Source organism: Diospyros lotus, chromosome 10 (genome assembly GCF_014633365.1).
Source record: "Diospyros lotus cultivar Yz01 chromosome 10, ASM1463336v1, whole genome shotgun sequence".
In the NCBI taxonomy this organism is placed as follows: Eukaryota; Viridiplantae; Streptophyta; class Magnoliopsida; order Ericales; family Ebenaceae; genus Diospyros; species Diospyros lotus.
This window is the reverse complement of record NC_068347.1, coordinates 35593847-35621779: the sequence shown is the minus strand read 5'-3', so window position 1 is coordinate 35621779 and position 27933 is coordinate 35593847. Positions and strand designations below refer to the sequence as shown.

The 27933-nt window shown below is 38.1% G+C and overlaps 2 protein-coding genes across 5 annotated transcripts in view; one reads left to right on the top strand and one right to left on the bottom strand.

Moving 5' to 3' along the window:
• The window catches only part of LOC127812178 (uncharacterized), a 40032-nt gene extending 22446 nt beyond the window's left edge, over positions 1-17586 (bottom strand). For 2 of the 3 annotated variants that reach the window (XM_052352527.1, XM_052352526.1), the window contains exons 1-2: positions 17092-17585; positions 15185-15396 (exon numbers count right to left, since the gene is read on the bottom strand). In XM_052352527.1, coding sequence (XP_052208487.1) covers positions 15185-15396; positions 17092-17467 — 588 coding nt within the window. In that variant the 5' untranslated portion in view covers positions 17468-17585. Of the gene's footprint in view, positions 1-15184; positions 15397-17091 lie in introns of all 3 variants that reach the window. The other variant, XM_052352528.1, reaches the window with a different exon arrangement.
• Positions 17587-17601: 15 nt separating this feature from the next.
• On the top strand, positions 17602-27797 carry LOC127812179 (uncharacterized protein At3g49140). 2 transcript variants are annotated; one of them, XM_052352530.1, is made up of 12 exons: positions 17602-18056; positions 19098-19221; positions 19924-20149; positions 20341-20443; positions 20533-20597; positions 21481-21600; positions 21696-21797; positions 22978-23131; positions 23927-24036; positions 24865-25014; positions 26172-26267; positions 27490-27797. In XM_052352530.1, exons 1-12 carry the CDS (start codon positions 18023-18025, stop codon positions 27601-27603), a joined length of 1398 nt encoding a protein of 465 aa, XP_052208490.1. In that variant the 5' UTR covers positions 17602-18022; the 3' UTR covers positions 27604-27797. The 2 variants fall into 2 exon arrangements, with proteins under 2 accessions (XP_052208490.1, XP_052208489.1); XM_052352529.1 differs by having other exon boundaries at positions 23927-24040; positions 24869-25014.
• Positions 27798-27933: the final 136 nt, after the last annotated feature.

Here is a 27933-nt window from a genome sequence, read left to right as displayed (position 1 = left end):
AATTGCCCATTTAATATACAGATCATGTAATGAACATTTGTTAGCTAATCAATGCAAAGCTTTATGAAGTGGAAGGACAAGCTATAAAGATTACTGGTAATAATGCAAAAAGCAGTACAAACAAAATCTCAGAAATAAGAATACTTTCGTATCTGAATTTCTCTCTGTTCCCGGAATTTCAGAACTTATAAATTGAATAGCAGAAAACTTAGATGCAGAACATGTATCAGTAAGTGTACCTCAGTCCCCCAAATTCCAGGTCATGCACGACAGAAATGACATCACATGTGCTGGAGAGATTTTCAAAAGGAATTGGTTGTAACATTTGCTGAAGGATTGTAACACATATGAATTGTTGTAACCTTTGGTGAAGGGTTGTAACATTATCTATAAATAGATTGATATATTCTTGGATCAAAGACATTTGAAAATTCTATTTTTTTTCTCTCCTTATTCTTCCTGCATAAAACTTCATAATTTTCGTGCATTCAAAGATTAATTCTTTGTATTCTTTTACTGTAAAATTAGAATACAAAGCTTCTTGTATTTGTTATAAATTCCTTGTGTTCGGGTCTGTTGTCGAAAATTGCACATTCGCCAACAAACGTTATATTTGATTCCATTGTATCTTGGAGGCTTGTTTGGATCTCTTGTGCAATAGATCCTAATGGAGGATGGCTTGCCTTAGCCAGTAAACAGTCCGTTTACTCTAATTGTACAAGCGCATTTGGAATGCGTAGAGTGGATCTGTGATAGAAGCTAATGACAAAGTACTAATTATCATGGAGCTAGTCTATCACTGCTACTACGTGGACGAGTACTCTAATACTTGAGTATTAGTTGGTGGTCTAGTGAACCTAGAGCTATATTCTTAGATTCACTGTAGGTGAGGTCTATCAAAGATCAATAACCTTTTGAGTTGGGAGTATGGTTTCTAATTAGCTAAGACAGACTAATACAAGATAGTTTCTGTGATTCACCCCCTTGTGATTGTCCAAGAATAATCAAATAATCCAGGGCCCTGAGAACGTGACTTAAGAGTGTGTGCTTCTGGGTAGCTCCCAGTGATAAGCAAGTACATTCGAGTAGTCACGGATTATTGGACTAGTGATCTAAGGATGGTAGAAATCATTTAGAGAGGTGTTAGTACATTATTCCTTTCTAAATGATGGGTGTTACGCAGAGGGGTATTTTCGTCATTACACTAGTAGGTCAAAGACATTGCATATGCAAAATTATTCGTGGGGTCAGTGTTACCATATGGTGATAGTTGGAACACTTAGAATGACAAAATATAGCTACTAGATAGCAAGGATATTTTGGTCATTTTAGTAGCCGTGAATAATTTGTCTTTTGGTCCCTGGGGTAGCTCGATATAACTCATGTATTATTTAATACATTTGGCTTGTTGGGTGAATTACATTGAGAGAGAATTATTTTATTCAGAATGGTCCATAATTAATTGGGCTAGAATAAAATAATAGTTCATTAGTTTTTAATTAATTAATTGGGCTAACCCAATTAGAAAATTAATTAAATGAACTTGGCCCACTAGGGTTTGGCCCACTAGGGTTTTAACCCTAGGGTTCTCCCTATATATATTCTCTCCTTGGTTGTTTTTCATCTAAGGTTTTTTTTACTCTTCTTCACCAAAAGAGAGGCCACGAGTTTGAGTCATACCTTTGGAAGATCAAGAGAACGTTCAAGCTCTGATGCGAAGGAGCCGAAGGATTGCAGGACAGCCGTCATCTCCACCACGAGAAGAAGCTCCCGCCCATCCTCCTCCTGTCGCTTCATTCCGTCCGATAATCCGAAGGAAAAGTAAGTTTCCTAGATTCTAATCAATACGAGAAAAGTTTTTATTTAAAAACGCTTCCGTTGCATGCTATGTATCCTCGTGATGATCCTTCAAGTGGTATCAGAGCCACGGTTTTGTTGGTTTGAATCTAGGAGCATGCCTAGGATTAAAATCGGAAAAAAAAAGGTGGTTCCTTTTACTGTTTAAATGCTGTTTTTTTTGCGTTTATGGATCCCTCCAAGAATGGTTTTAGATGCCTTGTAAACCTCATGAGTGGAGGTATAGGACGTTGTAATCTGTTGTGTTTATTCAAATAGATTCGATGTAAACCTCGCGGTTGGGGTATAGGCGGATGTACAACCAGTTTTTGATGGTTGATTTCATCGGTTTCATTTTTCTGTAATAATGATCGTTCAAAGAAAACAAGATGCAGACGGATTGGGCAGCGCTGTTTTGGAACAGAAAGTTTGTAGTTTCAGAAAACCAGCATTCAGCCATCGCTTGCACAGGCTGAACGTGATGGAAGAATCGGCCAGATCTAGCTTCGGCTAAGGGCTAGAATCGACTATCACGAGAAATCAGCCATTGCAGTTTTTTTGGATGGTCCATGGAACAGTCAGCGGCTGAAGCGATCGACCTAGGGTGGAACCATTCTTGGAGGTTAAATTATTTGCAATTAGATTATCTTTGTGATATGTTGCATGAAAATAATTAGTAAAAGGATGGAACCACCTTAGGATTAAACAAGACCACATTTAATATTTATTTGATGTGATGTTTAATCAATTATATGGTCACTTAGGAATAATGAATAGAAAAGCATGTAACTCGTTTATTGTGCTTTTTCAACTGTGATCATATGTGGAGTTAATTCATGAAAACGTTTTATTAAACCAAATGATGAAATTAGTTTACAGGTTTACCTTCTCAAAGGATTTATCCCTTGGTATAGAAAGTAAACGTAGACTTAGATATTTCATCATAAGGTTTAAATTTGGGTTAATTAATCAAAAGAAAAATTAACTTATGGTTTACTCTCTCAAAGTTTTTTTATCCTTGGATTAGAGAGTGTTTCAAGTTTAGATATTTTTCTAAGTATTAATGGAATCCAAAAGAAAAAAAAAAAAAAAAAAAAACGTTTTTAATCAAAACCCTTATTTTAAAAGATTAAGTGGGAGAGGGGTTCCAACGACCCCATGACTTCCTCCACACCTTTAATTAGAGATCGTGGATACCCTCGTGTCGTCTCAAGGAAGGCGAGTTTTCGTGCCTTGGAATCTTGGGTTACTACGACATATTTGCCATTACAGCACCACAATTTTTCAACAATCTTAAGACTTTGCTTCTTGAAGTTGTGATGGCTCCACAGGCTTCTTCTCTATGGGACTTTGCTGTTGATTTTTGTGAAATTGGAGAGGTTTGAAGGATCTAATTTCCAGCATTAGCATAATAAACTACACTTTCTCCTTACCACACTCAATGTGGTATATGTGCTTACAACACCAAAGACTGGAGGAAACCGAAGATGAAAGTTTGGCAAATGCAAGGGCAAGGCAAAAATGAGATCAAGATGACTACATTTGCAAATGCCACATTTGCAATGCAATGTTGGATGCTCTATTTGACCAATACCATAGGAAAATAGTGCAAAGGAGATTTGGGATGCTTTGGAGGCTAAGTATATGTCCGAGGATGCCACAAATAAGAAATTTCTAGCCTCTAAATTTCATCAATATCATATGGTGGACAATAGAAAGGTAATTGAACAATTTCATGAAATAGTTCAAATTTATAACCAATTTCAACAACATGACATGAAAATGGACGAATCCTTTGTTATTTCATTCATCATTGATAAACTTCCTCCTGGTTGGAAATATTACAAAAAGAATCTCAAACATAGAAAGGATGATTTTTCCCTTGAGGAGTTGGGCCGGCATCTTCAAATAGAAGAGGACTTTAGAGTGAATAACTATGATGAAAACAATGGTCAATCTTCTAATGTCCATGTGGTGGAGGACAAAAAAGTTACCAACAAAGGGAATTCGAGAAAACAAAACTCTTCAAAGAACAACAAGAGGAGAAAATATGACTCAAGGACAAGGACTCAAAGAAGAAAAAGGGGCCATGCTACAATTGTGGTAAGCTGGGCCACATCAAAAAGGAATGGTGCTTTTTGAAGAAGCAAAAGCAAGATGAAAACTCCAATTTCTTGGCTATGATAAGTGAGGTGTGCGTGGTGGAGGATGAAAACGAGTGACGGATCAATTTAGGTGCCACTAGGCATGTGTGTAATAATCGAAACCTATTCACCACTTATGAATCTATTAAAGATGGCAAAACCCTCTATATGGGAAATTCCACCATCGTAGCCATGCTTGGAAAAGACAACATCAAATTGGAATTCACTTACAGGAAGACTCTCACTATCACCAATGTTTACCATGTACCAGAAGTTAGGAAAAATCTTGTGTCTGACGGTCTTCTTAATAAGTTTGGTTTCAAACTTGTATGAGTAAAATAAGTTTGTATTGTCTAAGGTAGGTGTCTTTGTTGGGAAAGGATTCTATTGTGATGAAATGTTCAAACTCAATACTATGAATAAAACTACAAATTCCATTTACATTGTTGTTGATTCTTTATTTTTATGGCATTCACGTTTAGGACATGTTAACAATAGAAGGTTACATGATATGAGTGTACTTGAATTAATTCCTAATTGCAAACATGACATGGAAGAAAAATGTAAAGTATGTGCACAAACTAAGATCATAAAAACACCATTTCCTAAAATTAAAAGAAGAACCTCTTTACTTGAACTTGTGCACAATGATGTATGTGATTTACATAGTACACCTAGTAGAGGAGGCAAACTTTATTTTGTGACTTTTATTGATGATTTTTCATAGTTCTGTTATGTGTAACTTATGCGTACTAAAGATGAAGTATTAGAAAAATTCAAGATATATATGGCTGAAGTAGAAAACTTGTGTAATATTAAAATTAAATGCCTTAGAAGTGATAAGGGTGGTGAGTATCATTTCTGATGCACGATCCAGAGCTCTGATACCAACTGATGCGCAACCTGGTGCTCTGATGCCAACTGATGCGAACCCCATATATCAATATGGCACCCACAAATCAAATCGAAACAAAACCCCAAGAAAGATTAAAACATATTTATAAAAGATAGAAGGAAAGAACATTGACCCGATGATTTTTAGAGAATCATGAACCAAAGGTATAGATGGCACTCCCAAGAACGAGATGAGAAGGTGGAAGATAAGTCAGATTTGATCGCCACAAGCATTAACTTGATAAGATCTAAAAGTTCTTCAAAAGAACAAGCTCTAAAATTTGCCTTCAAAATTATATGTCTTATTTACACATTGATATAGTCTTTTTATAGGCAAATATAATCCTAAACCTAATCCTAAACTAAATCCTAAATCTAATGGGTTTTAGTTAGCCCAATCCAAATAGAAGTAGGAATAACAAAAGTAACCCAATCCAACTACAAGTTGGAATAATAAAACTAACCTAATCCAACTATACGTTGGAATAATAATACTAACCCAATTCAACTACAAGTTGGAATAATAAAACTAGACATAGCTAAATAAATAACTAGAGCCCAAAACATGTAGCCCATAAGTGCATATTAGGCCCATAATAATTTAGGCCCAAATGTTTTTAATCTTGCTGCATTTGGACTTGAATAATGTTTATAATATTTTGGCCCAACTGCTTTTATGATTCCTCCAGGCTATCCAATCCAAATTGCTTATGACTCTTGGCCCAAGCCTCCTTGATTAGCCCATTTAAAGATTCTTTCATTCTTTTAGCTTTGGCCCTTGTCATTGGTCCACCATGGATGTACAATAGATCATTGGTGCTGCCTTGTCGTCCTTCTTGATTGCTGCCTTGATCTCCATTAATTTCCCTAAGTTTTGTGAAGATATAGGAATTGTACATAAAATTTCAATTGCTTATACCCCTCAACAAAATAGTGTAGCAGAAAGGAAAAATAGGACTTTAACAGAAATGGTTAATGCTGTACTTAGTAACTCAAGTTTAAGTAAAGGATATTAGGGAGAAGCATGTCACGGTGTGACAATGAGAACTACCTTGAATCAGTGAGATTGACAGGATAGAGTAGGAGCAGAGAGAGGGAGAGAGAAAGAGAGGAAGAAGAAGACGAGAATAGAGAGACTATAGAGGGAGAGTAATTGAGAAAAGTTCTATTCATTTCATGCCTCTCCCACAAGGTTGGAAGAGTTAATATACTCGCCTGGGTGGGTTCAGATGCAGCAGATCACGTCCTTCCCAGTAGTTACAACAAATTCCCCTGTCCTTTTCCTAAACAAATTCTTTTGTCCTTTTCCTTAAGACCTCACACGTGGCCCTGACATTCTAATCGACTAATAGCTGGAATTGAAATACAATAACTAAAATAAGGAAGTCATAATGAAGTAGGAAATAACAATGCTAACAATAAGCATAAAAGCAAAAATTTAAAATGACATATCCGTGACAACTTCCCCCCCTTCAAACGTTTCTTGTCCTCAAGAAATGCTAAGGAGACTTGCAACTCTTGGAAAACGTTGCAGTAAGCTCGGTAAATACTCCCAAGTGTTATCGTTGGTGCCTTCCTGCCCCCATTTTACCAAGACTTGGATGAGGGGAACCCCCTGGGTGTAAATCACCCTCCTGTCCATGATAGCTTATGGTTCATTCTGCCCGTCCTTCTACTTAGGCAATATGGGCAAGGCTGGGTTGACCTGCTCGGTTCCATTGGCCAGTGGAGAGACACATGAAAAACTAGAAGTATGTTGGTCCCCTCAGGCAACTGAAGCTTATAGGCCACCTTGCCTATTTCGTTTGTTATGGCGAACGGACCAAAATACTTGGGGCTTAATTTAGTGATTGGTCCCTGACTAATGGACTTCAAATGCGGGTACCTGAGTCGCAAGTATACTTGTTCTCCCACCTCCAATTCCCTGTCACTTCTCTTCCTATCCATGAATTGTTTCATTCTATTCCTGGCAGAGGCCAACTCCTGTTTTAATTGTTGCAAGACTACCCTTCTTTGCTGAAGGTATTCTTCCACCGACAATTTTGTAAACTGCTCTACTATAGCTGGTAGCAGCAAGGGTTTATACCCATACATTGCTTCAAAAGGGGACATCTTTATTCTTTAAGGCCGTGTGGTATGTGGAATTGTACCACCATTGGGGCAAGGCTAGCCACCTATGCCAGTGCTTGGGTTGCATGATACACATACACCTTAGGTAGGTTTCCAGCACCTGGTTAAGTCTTTCTGTCTATCCACCCGTTTGTGGATGGTAGGCTATTGACATATTGAGCTTAATTCCCATAGATCCCATTAGCTCCTACCAGAAATGGCTTGTAAACACCTTGTTACGATCTGAAACAATTGACCCCGACACTCCATACTGGGACACCACCCTATCTATAAGCACTCGGGCCACTTCCTTGGCCGTGTAAGGATGAGCTAACCCGATAAACTGAGCAAATTTGGTAAACCGGTCCACCACCACTATGACACTATCTTTTCCTTTCGACTTGGGCATTCCTTCGACAAAATCCATGGCCATACTAGTCCAAGCTCTATCTGGTATAGGTAGGGGTTGTAAGAGACCGAGGTAGGACACATTCTCTAGCTTGCACCTCTTACATATGTCGCACGCCAGCACAAACTTCTTGACATCCCTTCTCAAGTTGGGCCAATAGAATATATGCTTAACCTTAAAGTAGGTGTTTTGAATACCGAAGTGTCCACCCACTGGTGATTCATGTAGAGTTTGCAATATTTTCTGTTTAAGGTTTCCTCCATCCCCTATTACAATCCTCCCTTTGTACCTCAACATCCCTTCTGTTATGGTGTAGTCGTTAGCCCCACCAGGTTACACCACTACTTTTTCTAATATCTTTCTCATCTGCTCATCATTGGCATAACTGCCAACAACTTCTTGGCACCATTCCACTACTACAACAGTAATTGCTGAGGTACTAGCACCTTGATAGTGCATCGGCAACCACATTTTCCTTGCCCCGCCTATACTATATTGAATAATCGAGCCCCATCAATTTGGCCATACCCTTTTTTTGCAGCTGAATATGCAATTTTTGTTGTAGTAAAAACTTGAGGCTCTCATGGTCTATTTTAATGATAAATCTCCCACCTTCTAAATAGTGTCTCCATTTCTCTACAGCCATTAACACCGCTAGGAACTCCTTCTCGTAGATACTCAATCCCAAGTGTCTTGCACTTAGGGCCTGGCTCAGAAATGTCAGTGGCCTGCCCTTCTATAATAGGATTATCCCTATGCCAACCCCACAAGCATCAGTTTCCAATGTAAATGGTTCACTGAAATCTGGCAATTCTAGAGTTGGGACTGCCCCCATTGCTTCCTTAAGCTTTTGGAAAGCTTCTTCGGCCTCCTCTCCCCACTTGAAATTCCCCTTCTTTAAGAGTTCTGTTAGTGGCCTACTTAGCACTCCATACCCTTTTACAAACCTCTTGTAATAGCCGGTTAAACCGAGGAATCCCCTTAATGCTTTCAAGGTTGCAGGTTTGGGCCAATTGATCATAGCCTCTATCTTCTTTGGATCTGTTCTAACCCCATCTCCCGATATTAAATGACCCAAATATTCCACATGCTTTTGGCCAAAGGAACACTTAGACCTTTTGATGAAAAGCTGATTGGATCGGAGGACCTCTAGGGTAGTTCTCAGGTGTTTCAAATGCTGGTCCAAGGTGGGGCTATACACAAGAATGTCATCAAAGAACACTAGTATAAATTTTCTCAAATCTCAAATAAGGTTCGAATATTCGGTTCATGAGTGACTGGAAAGTGGTTGGGGCATTAGTGAGCCCAAAGGGCATCACCAAGAACTCGAAGTGTCCATGATAGGTTCTAAAGGCGGTTTTATGGGCATCTTCAAGTTTCATTTTGATCTAATGGTAGCCGAATCGAAGGTCCAGTTTGGAAAAACTGGTTACATTGTGTAGTTCATCCATTAGATCTTCTACTAGGGGTATAGGGAATTTGTCTTTTATGGTTATGGCGTTTAATTGACGGTAGTCTATACAAAAACGCCAAGAACTGTCCTTTTTTACTAAGAGCACAGGTGAGGCGAATGGGCTATGGCTAGGTCTTATGAAGGACTGATTTAACATTTCCTTCACCATTTTTTCGATTTCTAATTTCTGGGTTGGCGAATATTTGTAGGCCCTAATGTTTACGGGTTCGGAATTAGGCTTAAGGTTGATGGAATGGTCCAAGTTACGGATGGGTGGAGGTAGTGTGTTAGGCTTAACAAAGAGGTCCCCAAATTCTAACGGCAATTTATCAATAAGGTGTTGAGAGTGTACCTGGCCAAACTTCCTTTCTGGGCTGCTAGTTGACAGGCTTAATTCCCCTATCGTCACCTTCTCCCATCCCTCTTCTACAACTACAATTGAGAATAGTTGAGTCAGCTTGCTCCAATTGTTTCTGAAGGCTTTATGCAACCTCTTCTCGGTTATCATCTTACATGTTCCTGTCTCCCTTCCTCCTTTTAGTGTCATCCTTTTCCCTCCTTTCTCAAAGGAGACCTTCATCCGATTGAAGTCGAAACTTATGGGACTCACCCCTTTCATCTAGTCAACCACAAGGACCACATCACAACCCTCCAATTGTAACAGTCTAAGATCCGCTTCAAACCCCTCTCCTTGCATCTCCCACTTAAACCCGTAACAAGTTGAATTACTCAGTACCTTGCCCCCATTAGCCATTGTCACATTCAGGGGTTGAGTGTTCAAGAACAGACACTTCAAATTTCTGGCAATGTCCTCATCAAGGAAGCTATGGGTGCTTCCATTGTCTATCAAAATCAACAAACTATTATCCTTTACCTTCCCCTCCACTTTAATTATCTTATTGTCAAACACCCCCTTCAATGCATGGAACGATATCTCCCCATTGTCTTCATTGCCAGATTCCTCATACTCTTCAATTTCATCTCCTTCTTCTTCCCCTACCACTTCTGAACTTCCCTCTAAGAGGAGAATTTGACGCCTACATTGATGTCCCGGGAAATACTTATCCCCGCAAATGAAACACAGCCTGGGTTGTCTCCTCTGGTCATTGTTCCGACTGCCTGACTGAGGCTTTACTTCGGTATTGCCTCCCGTCCACTCACGGTTTACTCCTCTCCCGCCTTGGTGGGAAGGCCCTATTGTCATAGCTTTAGTCTGTTGCCTCTGTTTTTTCATCAATTCCTCCACCACCATCTCTAGTAGCCTGGCACTCTTCACTGCTTGTTCCATCGTTCTAGGCTGGATCATCTTAACCATTGGCCTTAGATCATCACTGAGGCCACTCAAGAAGTTGGACACGAAATAGGCCTCGAATAGGTGTGGATCTTGGCTACTCATGAGAGACCTAAGCTCTTTAAATCTTTTCAAGTAGGTTTTCAGCTCTCCCACTTGCCTTAGTTCGTTAAATTCTTCAATAATGTCAATCATACTTCTTTCCCCGAACCTTTCACATAGTTTCTCAGTGAATTCTCCCCACGTAGGTTGACCCCTCACACTGATCCAACCCTGGTACCAAGCATCCACTACATCATCAAAATAGGCAGTGGCTAAGGAAATTCTCCTACCTTCTGGTATGTCATACCATTCAAACATCTTCTCACACTTCCTTACCCACCAACAAAGGTTGTCTCCCTAAAAAAACAAGGATCTCCATCCGGGGCATGGGAAACCCCGATTGTTGGTGATGTCCTTGCTCTCCATGATCTCTATTCTGCATTGCCCCTATCTCGTCATCCTAACCACTCCCCATATCTGGAATTACAAGCATGAGATTGCCTCTATTGTTTCGTAAGAGAGGCTCTATTCTATCTCTAGGAGGGAATTCAGGGGCTATACTAATTGGCTTTTGACATGTGAACATCAACATAAACTATTGAAGTTGGGTTCCCATTTCTTCCCTCATCTGCATCATCTCCTCTCGCATCTAGACTAGCGTCCCGTCCAATCTTCTTTCCAACCCACTTATAGAGCCTTCCACCCTGTGGTCAAGTGCCATGATCATGTCGTGGTTATGCCCATTCCCCAACTCTAATTGATCGACTCGTTTCTGGAATTCAGACATGGAGGAGCTAATTAGCTGCAGCTGGGATTCCATGTTTTTCATGCGAGTTCCCTCCGCCATGAGTTAACAACAGTCTTTGGCCGGAATCGGGCTCTGATACCAAATTGTCACGGTGTGACAATGAGAACTACCTTGAATCAGTGAGATTCAAGGACAAGATATAGCAAGAGCAGAGAGAAAGAAGAAGACGAGAACAGAGAGACTAGAGGAAGAGTAATTGAGAAAGTTCTATTCATTTCATGCCTCTCCCACAAGGTTGGAAGAGTTAATATACTCGCTTGGGTGGGTTCAGATGTAGCAGATCACGTCCTTCCCAGCGGTTACAATGGATTCCCTTGTCCTTTTCCTAAACATATTCTTTTGTCCTTTTCCTAAGGCCTCACACGTGGCCCTAACATTCTAACCGACTGATAGCTGGAATTGAAATACAATAACTAAAATAAGGAAGTCATAATGAAGTAGGAAATAACAATGCTAACAGTAACCATAAAAACAAAAATTTAAAATGGCATATCCGTGACAAAGCATTGTGAATGACTTGTCATATTCTTAACCAAGTACCTAGTAAAGGAAATAAGGTTACACCATATGAACTTTGGAAGAACATAAAACCTAACTTATCTTATCTACGTGTTTGGGGTTGTAGAGTTATTGTTAGGCTACCTGATCCAAAGATTAAGAAATTGGGTAAAAAAGGAGTAGAATGCATATCCTTAGGATATGCGGAACGTAGGGTATAGGTTTCTAGTTATAGAACCTAATAGTTCGGTTGAAGTTAACATCGTGATAGAATCTAGAGATGCTATATTCTATGAGAATAACTTTACTACTATTCCTAAACCTACAAATCCAAATACCATTGTATCGGTAGTAAGAGAGGATAACAATAGAAATGCTAATGAAGAACCTCCGGAGTTGAGGAGTAAAAGGACTAGAAAAGAGAAAACTTTTGGACCCGATTTCATTATGCATCTAGTGGAAGGTACTAGGGACTCACATAAATCAAACTGCAATTATGCAGTCGATTGAGTTTGATCCTCTCACGTATGAAGAGGCAATGAAATCTAATGATTCTGCCCTTTAAAAAGAAGCAATACATGAAAAAATGCCATCTATTATGAACATGAAGACTTGGAAGTTGGTAGATCTTCCTCCAGGTTCTAGACCTACTAGTTGTAAATGGATCTTCAAGAAGAAGATGAAAGTAGATGGAACCTTAGACAAGTTCAAAACAAGGTTAGTAGCTAAAGGCTTCACTCAAAAGGAAGGCTTTGATTACTTTGATACCCATGCACCGGTTGCTAGGACGACTACTATAAGAACATTGATTGCTTTAGCATCCATATATAAGTTTGAAATCCATCAAATGGATGTTAAAACAACTTTCCTAAATGGTGAGTTGGATGAGGAAATATATATGGAGCAGCCGAAAAGGTTTATCTTATTGGGACAAGAAAAAAATGGGTGTAAGTTGATTAACTCATTGTATGGACTTAAATAGGCACCTAAGTAGTGGCATGAGAAGTTTGACAAAATTGTTGTTGCCAATGGATTTAGAATCCATTAATCAAACAAATGTGTGTATAGCAAGTTTAATGGACACAAGGGTGTTATCATTTGTCTATGTGTGGATTATATGTTAATATTCGGAACAGACTTAGAAGTCATAAAAACTACGAAGTCATTGTTATCATCCAACTTTGATATGAAGGATATGGGACTTGCAGATGTGATTTTGGGAATTAAAATCATAAGAAAGGATATCGGGATCATACTTACTCAATCACACTATATCGAAAAAGTGTTGAAAAAGTTTGATCATCTTGATTACAAGTCTGTATCTACTCTATTTGATCCAAATGTTAGAATGTATTCTAACACCGGTAGAGCAGTATCTCAATTAGAGTATGCTCGGGTTATTGGATGTTTCATGTATGCTATGACATCTACAAGACCAGATATTGCTTTCGTTGTTGCAAAAATGAGCCGGTATACAAGCAATCCAAGCCTATTACATTGGTAAGGAGCATACAGAATTCTGAAATATCTAAAAGGAACCATGGATTATGGCATACATTACTCCAGTTATTCTCTAGTTTTAGAAGGATTCACAAATGCTAGTTGGATTACCGATTGAGAAGATCATGCATCAACAAGTGAATGGATTTTCACACTTGGTGAAGGTGTTATATCATGGGTTTCAAAGAAACAAACTTGTATAGCGGATTCCACCATGGCCGCAAAGTTTATAACATTAGCTTCATGTAGTAAAGAAGCGAAATGACTAAGGAATTTATTGATTAAAATTCCTATTTGGCCTAAACCTATGCCTCCAGTTTCTATCCATTGTGATAGTGAGGCTACATTGTCTAGGGCATATTGCCAAATATATAATGGCAAGTCTAGACACATTGGGTTAAGTCATAGCACAGTTAAACAATTGATCTCAGATGGAGTCATTACTATGGACAATGTGAAGTTAAGTCAAAAATTGACGGATCCTTTAACGAAAGGCCTTGCAAGGGATTTAGTCTCTAAAATGTCAAAGGGAATGGGATTGTGGCCAATTCATAATCATCAATGATGGAAACTCAACCTAACACTTGAAACATCAAAATCTTCGGTTCAATGAGTAAAGTACGTCATATGAGTGATTGCAAACAGTTGAGTTAATCCCAAGGTAGAAATGTTTGGAAACATATCGATAATGGGAGGTTGAGCTAATTTGCTCCTAAGAAGCTTATATAGATATCTATAAAATGCTTTAAATACGTTGGCATTTTCGATAAGCCTACCTATATGAATATCGGAGATGGTGTCATCTCCAAAGTGGTTTGGCAAACTACTCAAGATATTCATGAAAGGAAAACCAAGATATGGGACACATGGCCTATTCATGTGTCGATACTTATGAACACAATAAGGACATTCAAACGAGTGCGTAAGGTATTTCCAATTAATCAGATAGGGTCGTTGGTTCAAAGCTTGTCTATCATGCCACCTTGATTGACATTTGAAATGCTTTTGCTACGTGAAGGTTCAAGTCCAAAAGACACATTCATATATGCATAAGTTTGGATAACTTACACAAGAGTTTTTCAAAACTTTATTCATTTTTAAAATGGTGGAGGATTGTTGGAGAGATTTTCAAAAGGAATTGGTTGTAACCTTTGGTGAAGAGTTGTAACACATAGGAATTGGTTCTAACCTTTGGTAAAGGATTGTAACACATATGAATGGTTATAACCTTTGGTGAAAGATTATAACACATGAATTGTTGTAACCTTTGGTGAAGGGTTGTAACATTATCTATAAATAGATTGATGTATTCTAGGATTAAGGACACTTGAGAATTCATATTGTTTTTCTCTCCTTAGTCTTCCTACATAAAACTTCATAATTTTTGTGCATTCAAAGATCAATTCTTTGTATTCTTTTACTACAGAATTAGAATACAAAGCCTCTTGTGTTTGTTATATATTCCTTGTGTTTGAGTCTGTTATCAGAAATTGCACATTTGCCAACAAACGTTACATTTGATTCCATTGTATCTTAGAGGCTTGTTTGGATCCCTTATGCATTATATTTTAGAACAAACAAAGCTTAAGGAAAGCAAGTTTTCGTGCTTTGGAATCTTCGGATTACTACAACATATTTGTCATTACAACACCGCAATTTTTCAACAACATAGCCTTGGAGAGCACAAATTCAGGTTCTTCTGTGGTCACATTTAAGTTTTGCTGTCACTTTACTGGAAAAGTTTGGACTCATTTTTTCTATTTGCCACAAGTTAGGTCACAGATGCTACCTTTGTTGGATCAACAATGAAATTTCATGTTAAATTAAGTTAGGTCACAGATGCTACATCTGTCAACCATAGTTTTCACTTCTTGATAAATACAAATATAAGTCGTGTACTTCCCTCTTGGGCCAAGTGTGCCACTTGACCCTTGCGCAGCAGATACTCCTTCAGATTTCTTGAGCCCTAAGACATTATTGGAAAACCATAAATTGCAGCATTTCACACCCGCTGTACAGATATTAACATACTCCATAAGTGGCATGCCATTTTGGGGTACCCCTGAACCTAAAAAATGTATTTCTTCTCCTAGTTCTACATGCTGCAATCATAAAATCCAGTAAAAAATGTGTAATGAAATAAAAATGGGAAAAAACATTAACAAGATGTTGCAGTGTAGAAAATCTTTTATCTATGTACCTGATCCTCAAGAATAATTCCAGCAAAGCCAGCTCTTATATATCCTTTAACAGTTCTCTTAACATTTATTGCATTACCATATCCATTATCACCATCCCCAATAATGGGAATGGACACAGCTTGCGTAATTTGTTGCCCTTGATCTACCATTTCTCCATAAGAAAGAAATCCAGTATCTGGCAGCCCCAACCGAGAAGCAGATATTCCAAATCCTAGCCAAAGAATAAGAAGCAAAAGATTAGAAAACTGTAAAGTTCAGGTCACAATACAAAATCTGAAAGTTAAGATAGCAACTAATTCTACTTTTCAGGCTTATGGCATATAACTATCATGGAGACATTGTATGGTGTAGTAAAACCTCATCCTACCAGGCATGAGAATGATGTTTGAGCAATGTTTTGAAAAGCAGACCAGGGTATTGAACTGGGAAGGGAAAGGGTCAAGGGTTAACAGTCAAATGAGGCTTGACTTGACTTCAAAATAAATAAATAAATAAAGTTATAATTTAGACGGAAATAGAGAAAAAAAAAAAGAAATGAAAATCCAGTGAACCAGGCCAGCTGATACACTGGTACAAATGCTGGCCTGGCAAGTGGCAACCGGTTGCTGGTTATTTGGTTTGACAACATTTTGCTTGATTATGAGTTGCCAATGTGATCAGACCGAACATGTTGAATGTTTAGGTGTATGTCCATTCTTACCTCTCTCCACAACCCCAAGTACAAGGAGCCAAGACTAGGTGATCTCCTTTAAGGTTAAATCCCTGTTCTTGTCAGAAATAAAATAAAATACAAGGTAAGAAGCATGAGAACTCCTAATAATGTTTCACATCCACGTAAAATGCTGACACTTGTTGGACACTCCACGATATGTGTTGGACATGCAAGAATGTTGAGGGCCAAAAGTTCCAACTACTTTATGGACGTGGCTTTATAAATACTAGGAATGTTGTTCATAGTTGCTTATAATTTTCAGAATTTTAAGAGTGCTTTCTCACTATTATGATGTAATAGAAATATAGTGTAACATACAGTAAATACCCTGAAGGTAGCTAAAAAATATACACTATTCACCAATTTCTAAAAATTTAATCAACTACCATTACTTTTGGTTGTCTGGAAACAAATTCCCAATTTATGGATAACTGTTGTCATCCAACCCATATCAACATTGGTCTGGCAATATCCATAACATATTACTTCAAAGCTAAACCAATTTACTATCATGTGAGTGCAAAATGATATTTTTGGGGCTAGTTGTTGGAGAAATGTTACAATGATGTAAGATTTGTGGCCTAACATAGATGCCAGATCCTAAATAGCAAGAGTTTATCACTACCTAACCACATATCAATAGTATTTTAGAGAGATCCTTAGCATATCACTTAGTCTTAGGAATCCAAAAATTTATATCAACTAGCACTTTGGAGAGGAGTCCATGGTGATAGAATAGCATCATTAATGGAGACTAGAAATTTACAAACTTATAATTTTTATGCCTTTCTCCTCCCTATCCCTATCCAACATGAGTAGCTTTGTTTTTTTGCCACCCCAACTTTTCCCTACCCCAAAGCCCCAAACTACCCTTTTTCTCACCACCCCATCTCTGCCAAACCAATACACTCCCCCATCTCTATTCACAGCCACACCCATTCATCCAACCTATCATTGCCAGAAACACATTTTGGACACTTATCCAAACATTAAAGGTCCACACCTAACACCCCCTTGCAAAGCTTTGTATTCTTCCAAACATTCATAATTTAGTTGAGAGCACTTGAGACTACATATATATTATCATTAGCCAGGCCTGAGACCAACTAACATATAGTAATTGTTAGAATGAGATGCAAACGATACATGGAGCATGTAATCAGTAACAGGGATAGGGGAGAAATAATCTCATACCAGTGGTGAAGCAGTAATCAAATCCAGCTCTCTCCACTAGCTTTGCACTAAGAGCATCGAAACAAGCAGGGCCTTGGTGAATCCCAGGCGAATCCAGAATCCGCCGGAGTGCCTTCGCCGGAGACTCCCCGCCGGTGGGGTATGACCCATCTGCAGAACAAGTTACGATGGTTCTACTTCTGCTACATACCCGTTTTGAAGCGGAAATGCTACAACTCAATTTGCTTGATAACGATGACGGCCGAACAAGAAGAAGAGCTGACTTGGTGGTCGATGAAACTAATAGATGTTGAAGATGCGAACCGGTTTTCAAATGAGAAATAGCGAAGCAAGAGACGCTACAGCAGACTCTGCTAACCATCGACGACAGCTTCATGCTCTCTTTCTCTCAGTCGATCTAGAACTGTCTCCCTGATCGGAAAGCACAATGCAAATCGGGACCAAGCTCGGTGCTTTGTCGATCTAGAACTGTCTCAGTCGATGTTGTAGCGGTGAAACTGACTACTGCCACTCTAAGCCTAATAATACATCTTTCGTGGCAGCAGCCTATTTCGGCCTGGCAGTAGAGTGTTTGAGAGAGAGAGCGTGGGAGCACGTGCGCGTGGAAGCAAGTGAGGGAGAGAGGGGTTGGAGCGTAGTAAAATACGGCGGGGAGTGGGATTTGGAGACGCAGCCAAGAACCGGAAGCCCTCTCTGTCTCTCTCTCTCTCTCTGAACTGTGCTGACTCGACGCCGAGGTCTTGAATTGATGGCCGCCGAGCCAAGCTTCTTCTTAAGACTCTATTAACGCCAGATAGAGACAAACTCAGTTCACTATCTCACCAGTCCATCGTTATCTCCACCACCATCGCCACATCTGATCCATTTTCTATTTTCTCTACACCAAATTCCAAAACTACACACTTTCTCTCTCTTCCCTCCCTCTGTTCCCATGGCGATCGCTGGAACTCCGTCCATTTCTCTTGGTAAGTAGCTCCCAAATTCCTTTCTCCTTTCCCCCCGCCTCTTACCGTGTATGTAAAACTCAAGAAAAAATAGATTTTTCTGTTAAATTTCCCCTTCTTACCCATTTTGGTCGCTGCGTTTTTGAGGAATCCCAGTTTGATTTTATCGGATAAAAACCTATGCGACTTTGCAGAGAAAATACTCTCTTTAGAACTTTTATGTGCTCGGTTCTGTTTATGTTTAGTTGTATAAAACAAATCACCAACCATGAAACATTTGGGGAAAAAAAAGGTAAATGATTTCGGTCAGTTGTCACTTAATATGTTTGTTTATGTGGCTGAAAATATTTAATTGGTTTCAGAGTTACATGGTTTAGTATGTATGCTTCTGTGGTGGAGAATATTAGGCGACGTTTACAATGTGGGATTTTTTTTGTGGTTGAGAATGCATAGTAACTATGTAAGTTGCTTTGGGGGTTTTAGTTGGTTCAGGACCCCAGCTGCTACAAATTGAAAGTTCAAGTCTTGATTGATTTTCTTTTCCTACATCTTTTGCACTCAATAGAAAATTATTATATTATTATTTTCTTTTAAATCGCAATTAGTCATTTCACTCTCAATTAATTCATCTGAATTTGCAAATCATAAATATATCAGTTCAAAAATACTGCTCAAAAATATCATTAGAAATCAGTCGTGTTTATTAGTAAAAGAGGGTTCCCATCTCCTCACTGTTGATTTGCAAAGAGGTCATTTTCACAACTCGAACCCATCAGTAGCTACCAAGGCCTGATTTCAATCTTAAGTATCAGTGGTTTGACTATATTTTAACCCGTCAGTTTATTTGTTGGGGGAAAATATACAGTTGCATCATGATTTAAGGTTAGGGGATTTTATGATTTCTTATTTATTTGTTACCTAGATACGCATGTTTTTCTTTTTTTTTTTTGGTTGCCACTGACATTTTTGTTTTGCGTAAGCCACTCATTGGACCACCTTTCTTCTTCCCCCCCCCCCCCTTTCTTTTATCCATAATATATTTCCTGATATTTTTTGTTTTAGGAATCTCCGATTGTCATATCTGTCACACAGAAGGGTTTGGCTGCTCTATATCACATGCAATCACTAGCAGTTGGATCAAATCTCCTTTCGAGAGCCCAAGGTTTTCTGATCATTTTGGCTTAAGGTGAATGGGAGCTCGTAGACCTTTGTGAGATTAGTTTGGTTGTTGCTTGTTGATTTCATAACTAATTTTCAAATATTTTCACTGCTTTTAAGTTAAGTAGAGTGGAAATTGAAAATATAGAATGTAAGTTTAGTAAAAATATAAGTGTAGATGATGTTATGGTAAAATTGGTAGATCAAGTCATATCCAGAATAGATCAGTTTAGATATCTTGGATCAATCATTTAAAAAGATGGAGAGATTAGTAAGGATGCTACCCACAAAATCAAGGTAGGAATAGGATGGTTAAAGTGGAAAAGTGCATACAAGATTTCATGTGATAGTAAGATTCCATTAAAGTTTGTTGTATGGTACAAAATGTTGGGAAACAAAACACCAGGATGTGCAACATATGAGCATAATGGAGATGAGGATGTTAAGATGAATGTGTGTCTATACAAGAAAAGATAAAATTAGAAATGAGATTATTTTTAATGTTGGGCAGATAGTAAGGTTCAACTCAGAGAAAAGGGGAAGCAAGTGCTTGGTCCTTTCACAGTACATGAATGGAAGAATTATATGCTGACTACTACCTTGTGGTAATGCATTGCTAAGACGCAATGTAAATGTTCAATAATTTCAACTTTTCAAACTTCTTGTACTTTTAACAATGTTACTGTCCTAATGAAAATAAGTATGTAGCTCTTCCTATATCCAATTCCAGACACAGAAGTGCATTTCTTGGAGCTACGAAATTACATTGGTTGCCTGCAGGGCATGAAATTTGCCCGTCAAAGATTTTGGTTGCTGCAGATTATTCAGATTCAGTTCCTGATTCATCTAATTATGTACGCAATCATGGATACCATCCTCTTGAAGAGCTCAAAGCTCAAAAATTAGTCCGCGACACTAAGCTCACCCCTGCTGAAATAGCAAGGACTACGGTAGAGGTGTTTTGTTTTCTCCTTCAAATCTTTTAGTTCTGGGACTAGAGGTGAAGTTTTTGTGCCATGTGAATGTAACATTCTACATTGATATTTGGAAGGAAACTCAAGAATAATTAGTATACTTGCTGTTGTTAGTTATTGGTTGTGAATACATTAATGTGGAATTCCTGGGCTGATTTTTGTTTATTTTGTAGGGTAATAGCAGTGCCTTGTTGGTTTTCCCTTATATGGTACATTGTGAACCACATGAACACATATCGTGGGCTGAATTCCAATATGTTATTGATGAGTATGGAGGTGTGGTTTGTAATTTCTATCTGTCATCTAGTTTTGGTTTATAGGATGAACCTCATAAGTTTTTTGATTATTTTCCTCTTCTCTTTCAGATATATTTTTTGAAATTTTTGACAATGAAAACATCTTGCAAGATCGTGGAGCAAATAACCCTGTGGTGAGGGCTTGCATGCTTGTTTAGTTTTATTGCCACTTCCCCCTGAACACACACACTCACCCATCAAAACTCCTCCTTTTGCCTTACCCTTTGACATGATCATTGTAGGCTATTCCCGTAGGGAACCAAAAGAAGCATAAAAAATCTTTGCAAGTTTGAGCCATAGTTTGTAACATGCAGGAGAATCCAAATCCCACACATCACAGTTGGTGCATGGGACAAGAATTGATCTCATGATTAAGTAACAAAGACCCTGTGGGTTAAACCTTTGCCCACTTGGCTAACCATCTTGGTGCCTTCATTGCCCTTTTTAACTAAGAAAACATTGTAGCCAAAGAGCTATGGGTGTTTGCTAGTTACTTTTGAATTGCTTCTCATTCAGGTTGCTGCTTGTGAGCAGATTATCACCATCCTTGTATATGAGCTACTTGGCATTAAGTGGCTCCAGATGTGCTCTCTTGTAAAAGGCTACATGATTTCACTGCTTTTTGTACTTTTGAGGTGGGAATGGAGGAGTTGAAATTTTGGAGGTCCAGTTTTTTAATTTTTTTGAAACCTTATTTTTCTACTACTTGCAGCCCAGTTTTCCAACACAGAGGTTTTTGGATTTAAGCTATGATTGGTCGATTTTTGTATCAATCAATCCTAAAATTGGCTTTCAACCTTGATTGAAGTGTTATTCCAGTCCACCATCAATTGTAGTTGTTGCAACCTATGACCAACTATAGTAATGCTAATGGCAAAGCTAAACACCACTTACACATGTTTTTTGGGCTTTCTAACCTCATTTCTTTACATTAACACTGCTGTCACACTTTACAGCATGAAGAGTTTTTACTTTCTGTATTCATATATTAATTGTTATATGGGGGCATACCTTCAGAATGTTTTGATTGGAATGGATATTACAACATATGAGAATAGAAAGGTTGCTGCCACTGGGTATAACGTAGCAGAAATTGATACTACTGATGACATACTTCTCAATGATGGCTATTTTGAGGTGAGGGGACATTACTCTTCATTTCTATACTGCAGCTTGAGTTCGTATTTCTAGTTTGATGATTTTTCTCCTAACTGCCCTTTGGTGTAAAGTAGGTTGAGGATACTGAAATGTCTGACATCCCAGTCCAGTGGGGCATGCCAACAGATGCTGGCAATGGGGTTCATCCAATATACTTTGCCAAGTGCTTGACAAAGGTGACTGATTCTTGAATTTATGAAGCTGTATCCTGGTTATGAAAGTCATTTATGCTTAACTTACCTATTATGAAGCTGTTCCCCTTTTCCTGTTAATAAGCACTGCAACTTGCAGTGTAGGGGGCATCTGGGTCCTGGGGTCGGTGTTGGAACCCTTTTGCCTTCCCCTGAAAAAGAAAACTGTATGCCCAGTTATCACCAATATGCAAAATTATTCGACCTTAAATGTCAAAATACTTAGTTGTTACTTAGAAGCTAGAAGTAAAGTCTTGCTTGATATGAATTTTTTAGAGTAATTGATGGATATTTTAACTAGTAGTAGAAGAGCACCCTTGCTTGGGAGATGGGGTTGTAGATGACACCCTTAGTTACTTTTATAAACATATAAAGCAATGCTACCTTTATTTTAAAGCCATGCCAATCCTTCTTTCCATAAGATTCCTGTAGTGTTGTGCGGAAGCATTTAAAATGTTAAGTTTAGCTTATTGGGAACCTTAATTTATTTGTAACAACAACAATCACAAGCCTTGTTTAGGTGGGCTTGACTACATAAATTATATTCCTCCAATCATCTCATCCATGGCCATAAGGTCATATCTTATGTGATGTTTTTAAGGGTTTCCCACCAAATTTTCTTTTAGCCTTCCTCTCCTTCTGCTAAAAATTTCCTCCATTTAACCCACTTGCCTCATAGATGTGTCAATCATTCTTCTTCTCACATGTTCAAACCATCTTAATCAGGTCTCCTTCATCTAATCTGCACTAGGCACCACTCCTTAGACATGCAGATTTATTAAAGAAAGAAAAATGGAATAAAAAAGTTCTATCAGATCATAAAAAGTGTGAAACTTAGGATAGTCATTTCTAGATGTATGCCTAAACTTTTCATAGCAATTTTTGAAATTCATGTACCGATCTGATAATTCATTGATTCTATTCATTTCACACTTAGTACTATCCTGATGTCAATTTGACAATTATAGTTAGGAGCAATAAAAATTGATTCTTGCATCCTTATAAGACTTGTTCTGTACTCTCTCTCTCTCTCTATCCCCCCCCCCCCCCCCCCCCATTAAACTTGCTATTGGAAAACCTTACAGTAATCTATATTTTCTGATAAGATCATAATCCTTGTCATTTCACAATCACAATATTCTATTTGATATATGTTTTTTTGTAGGCTGTTAATATGGAGCATGCTGCAAAGATGGACCACCCATCCAATGGGGTTTCAATTGTGGGTTGCCTCAGGCCTGCCTTCATGGATGAAGAATTATATTTACAGAGAATTTTTAGTGGAGAAGATAGTGATGGCTACACCTCAGAGTGGAAAGGTATTGAATGATAATTATTGGATTGACATCTTGACTAAATCTCCTCTTTTTTCCAGATTATTTCGCACTCAACAAGTAAGCAGGGACTTGTGGAGATCATCAAATGATTGTACCACTACCACATAAAGATGGTCACTATTTATTTTAGTTGCTTCTATGTTTTTCTCTCTGTGACAAAATTGAACCTTTTTTCATCCTGATGCTCAAAGTGTGTACATAATTAGGTGATAATTTTTATGTTACATTCTGTCTCGGATTGTGCTAGTGCCTTTTCTGAATCATATGACCATTTATCTAGAAATTCCATCAAGTTATTTATTTATTTATTTTGTATGTGTTGGCTCCATCCACTATCTTTTGCTATCAGAAGAATGGCAACTCTTGTTCATGTACAATTAGTTCATTCGTGACATTTAGTATGGGACTGTTATTTAACTAAAATGGTTTCTTTGCTGAATTATGAGGCCCTAAATACTAAAATTCTTTGCAAGAATTTTGATATATTGGTGAACTGTTGAGCTGAGTGATCTGACTCCGGCTCCATACAGGAGAAGGTAATGGGCCTTTTGTTTTGCTCTCACTTCCACCTGCTAAGAACTGCTGAAAATTCTTAGCTTGATAGTTTGCTACCTTGCCACCTTATTGTAGTAGTTAGCTGGTTGAAACCTCCACTATTAACCATCGGAGGTTGGAACTCTCATGCTACTATTTTCTGATTTGTAGTAGTTTACTTTGTATTTGAAAATTGTGGCTATTTCAAGATTCATGCATTTACTCCTCTCAATTTCTCTTTAGATGGTGAAGTTTGGGGCTTGAGAACTGATGGTCAAGGAAAGCGCTCTGGCTCAACTCTCTATAGGTTGGAGATCATGAGAATAGAGCTGTTCTCGGTATACGGTGTTCAGGCATGTATAATGCATTCACTGTCATCATATTTCACTAGTTGGTACAAACAAGTTGTCAAATAAGGGAATTTTTCTGGTTTACATATTCTAGTTAGTTGCATAAATGAGACAAAAGAAAGAAGGTTCTAACTGTGTGGTTGGTTGGTTATACATGTTCATTGTGTCAAAAAAAGGTCCACAACTGTTCGTGTTTAAGGTGTGACAGTTGGGTGTCTACGAATTGTGTGGATTGCAAGAGTTTTGTATCTGAATAAAATGATTTTGAAGGAAGGTCTGGTTCTTCTTATAACTTCAGTTAGCTCTAACCTGTACAAATGACTTGGAATATACCTAGTTGGACTCATTGTTATGAGAGAACTGACCCGGACCAGCCATCTCAACTGATCCATCAGAAATCAGCAGTGGCTGGGTCTGGTAAACTTAAATGTACCAAGTCACTAAAACTGGCCATAATTTCAATTTTGAAAATTTTCAGCAGGAACACACTTAATGCCACAAAATATTTGATTTTTATTCCCTCCACAAATGAAGCCATCCTATCTTTGTGGAAAGATTAACAATCTTCCACTGATCCACATGTTCATTTGTGAGAATAGTGCATTGCACATGTACCTATAACGTTGAAAATATTAAAATGTTTTTAGTTTTATAGCACTGACTGTACCATTGAACTGGAACCACTGGTTTAGCATCTTGTTTGGTTCTATTGACTATGGTTTGACCAGACTGCTGTGTATTAATCCAGTGATTTTTTGTGGATTGAAAATGCTCTTCTTTATATAATTCAACCTCAATTGCCTGAGTTGTAATACGTCCCATATTCTGCAGTCAGCAATTGGTTTACAAGATTTCCAGGAGGCCGAGCCTGATGTCCTTGTACACTCTACCTCTGCAATTGTAGAGCACTTCAGTGAGCAGGGAATCAGATGCAATTTTGCTCTTAAAGCCCTCTGCAAAAAGAAAGGTCTCTGTGTTGAGGTAGTAACTTTGTTTATGGTGTTTTATTTGGTTTGATGTCATTCTCATTTACCAAGCTTGAAGTGCTACATTGTTTATCTGCTGCTTCTTTTTCTTCATTGATCAACCATATGTCAGGTACTTCTAAACAGACTAACTCGCAGTGCTAGTTTTGGTACTTAAGATAGAAGATGCGCTCATTCTCATTTTATCATAAGTTACTCAAGTTGCATTAGTTTTTAGTAGCCAGATTGGTAGTTGAGCCCACAATATAAGCATCATCTCCAAAAGGGATGTGTAACAACAACATATGATGTAGTTCCACATGCTTCTAAGTGTGTTGTGGTTTCCAGGAACAAGATTTTTTTTTAGTTGAGTTACTAAATAAGCTTCATCTGTGAAAGCACTGTTTAACCACATCCTTTAGTGTTACACATTATCCTCTCTTCCAACCAATAAACTTAGCATGTTAGACTGCTTTTCTGGTTGTCTTTTCTCTTCTAATAACCTTGTAAAGCTTCCATCATACCGTTTTGCCAAGTTTTATAACAAAATCCTGCTTGCATTTCAAATATCCTCGGCCCTTTTAGCACTGTTTCTTTTGGGACCTACTTGCTAGTTCTGTGTTATATTCATCTCATACTCCAAATATCTTGTAGCAGCATCCTTTGTGTTAAATCTTACCACCTGGTTCTTTGAACTTCCAATGTATTTTTCCTGTTTGTTTGTTTTTCATTATAATAATCTAAAACTCTGTTTCAAGATTAACTATGTCAGCGCAAAAGACATAACAAATTGTTGTGGGCACAATTTGATATAGCCACTTAATAAGTAGAAAATGTATGTGACCGTTTTATTTTTCTTAAGAAGGTGAACTCATTCTGCCTTTGTCTAAATTCTTGTCATTCATGAACTCTGTACTCAGTATTTTTAAGAAATGCCCTGTTCCTTAAGTTCTTCTTCCTTTCAACTAATTCAGACATGTTTTTGGAAATGACCATCTGTAGCTTGAAAGATACAGAATTAAATAAACAAAAATTTAAAAAAGAAAATTCTCTTATATGATGTATGCTATGAAATCTTAATCTGCTTTATTATGCATATATGTATGTGTGCATGCATAATTTGCTCTTCTTATTTCACAATGTTGAATCTTTAATAAAATTTGCTCTTTGCAGGCAGCAAATTTGATTGGAGTTGATAGTCTCGGAATGGATGTTCGGATTTTATCTGGAGTAGAAGTACAAACACATCGTTTTCCCTTCAAAGTCCGGGTAAACAATATCTGATCCCAATTAAGCTGAAATGTCAGGAATGCGTCTCTCTTAGGCTGCTAGATTTGTCCACTTTTTCTGGATTCATCATATATTACATTATTTGGAACTTGGATTCCTGAAATCTAGTCTAAAATCCAAGCTGTCATTGGCAATGGAAACTGCACCAAGAATCTGTTTCTTGTCCATGAATGCATTTCTTCAAACTATCCAGGATGCGCCTATTTACATCCTGGAGCAAGCACCTTCACTTAACAGCCTGAAATAGCATCTTCAACTCTTTCATTCTCTGGAATCCAGAATCTTGTCATACTTGCCATCTTTAAAAAAGAATCCCTTCACAATTTCTGGACAATGCTGGAAGACAGCAACCTGGGGCCCTTGTGCTATCACGTTATTTTGAATCCCTCTAACCTAGCTTGGCATTCAATCTCCTGGATTTAAATCCCCACGGATCTGTTACAGCCACCACTGATGTAGTTATGCAGTGTGGTATCCGCATTCCAAATGTGCTTTATTCCCATGCTTTGGATTAGCCATTGTATGGAAAGAGATGGTCTCTTTTTATTTGCTTGGTAAAAGGAGCTGGTTTCTGATTCCCATATTTATGCCACCAAAGCTGCCTGGATTTTTGCCTCCAACTAATTTCCTGCACTTCAGTAATCCTTTAAAACTATTCTTTCTTATTAGCCCTGTGGCTGCTGCTCCCGTAAAACCCCTCTGCCTCATCTACACCATAAGATCCTTAGAGACTTTGGCCTTTTGGATGGTCAAAAGCCCAAAAACGCATCTCCTATGCCACCTATTAGGATCCTTCTCAAAAGTTTTAACTTCATGGTTTTGCATGGCATAGCCCATCCACTAATCCTCAGTAACCCTTGAAACACATCACTGAGTCACTTCATCTCGAATCCGAACCCCTCAAATGCCCCCAAGATCAGGCATGATAGGGAAGTGATATAAAACTGGCCTAGACATGTCATTTTTTAACAAAATGAAGCCAGTCTGTTAGAATCATGCTTTCCCTCCTTTTTATGAGTTACATTTCAATTCCTTTTTGTTCTTTTTCCAATACGATCTCATATAATCAAGAAAAACAAATAGTTTGTGATGCTCCAAAAGGCAATGGAGCTTCTGTGGTTAGCAATATAAGCAGGTACATTAGCCATTTGAAAAGAAGGCATTGGGCTCTGAATTCTACTGATGTGCTACTAATATGCAGGCAACATCTGAAGGCGCTGCTGTAAAACAGATCCATCAGCTCTTGTTTCCGCGTGCTCGCCGGAAAAGATTCCGTGCTCCCGGCAATGGACTTAGGGATCTAGATCCATTTTGAAAGTTCTTTCTTTTCTTTTCTTTTAAATTTTATTTTGGGTAAATTCTTATGGGTTATACCTAAAGAATGTATTAGGCGAGGGCAACCCTACAAATTTTGAAGAGTTTGAATCCTTTCCGCCACTAGATAGATATCCTGTCTAATCATGTACAGATGATAAAATAGAACGAAAATAAAATAAGATAATTTAGCCATGGTACCATGTCTTGTCAAGCCTTAATTTTATTTGGTGGAATTTGCCATGCAGGTTCTAGTTGTTCGACTATTTGTTTTTTACATGCGCATAAACAGCACCCTTTTCACAATTCTCAGAAATCCCAAAGAAAAAGA

Bases quoted from the DNA above. Each gene is read 5' to 3' on its own strand.
- LOC127812179 (XM_052352530.1), top strand. From the start codon at position 18,023: ATGGCGATCGCTGGAACTCCGTCCATTTCTCTTG. The intron at 24,037-24,864 runs GCATGTATAATG...CATATTCTGCAG, and splicing joins TCTCGGTATACGGTGTTCAG to TCAGCAATTGGTTTACAAGA. The intron at 25,015-26,171 runs GTAGTAACTTTG...TGCTCTTTGCAG, and splicing joins AGAAAGGTCTCTGTGTTGAG to GCAGCAAATTTGATTGGAGT.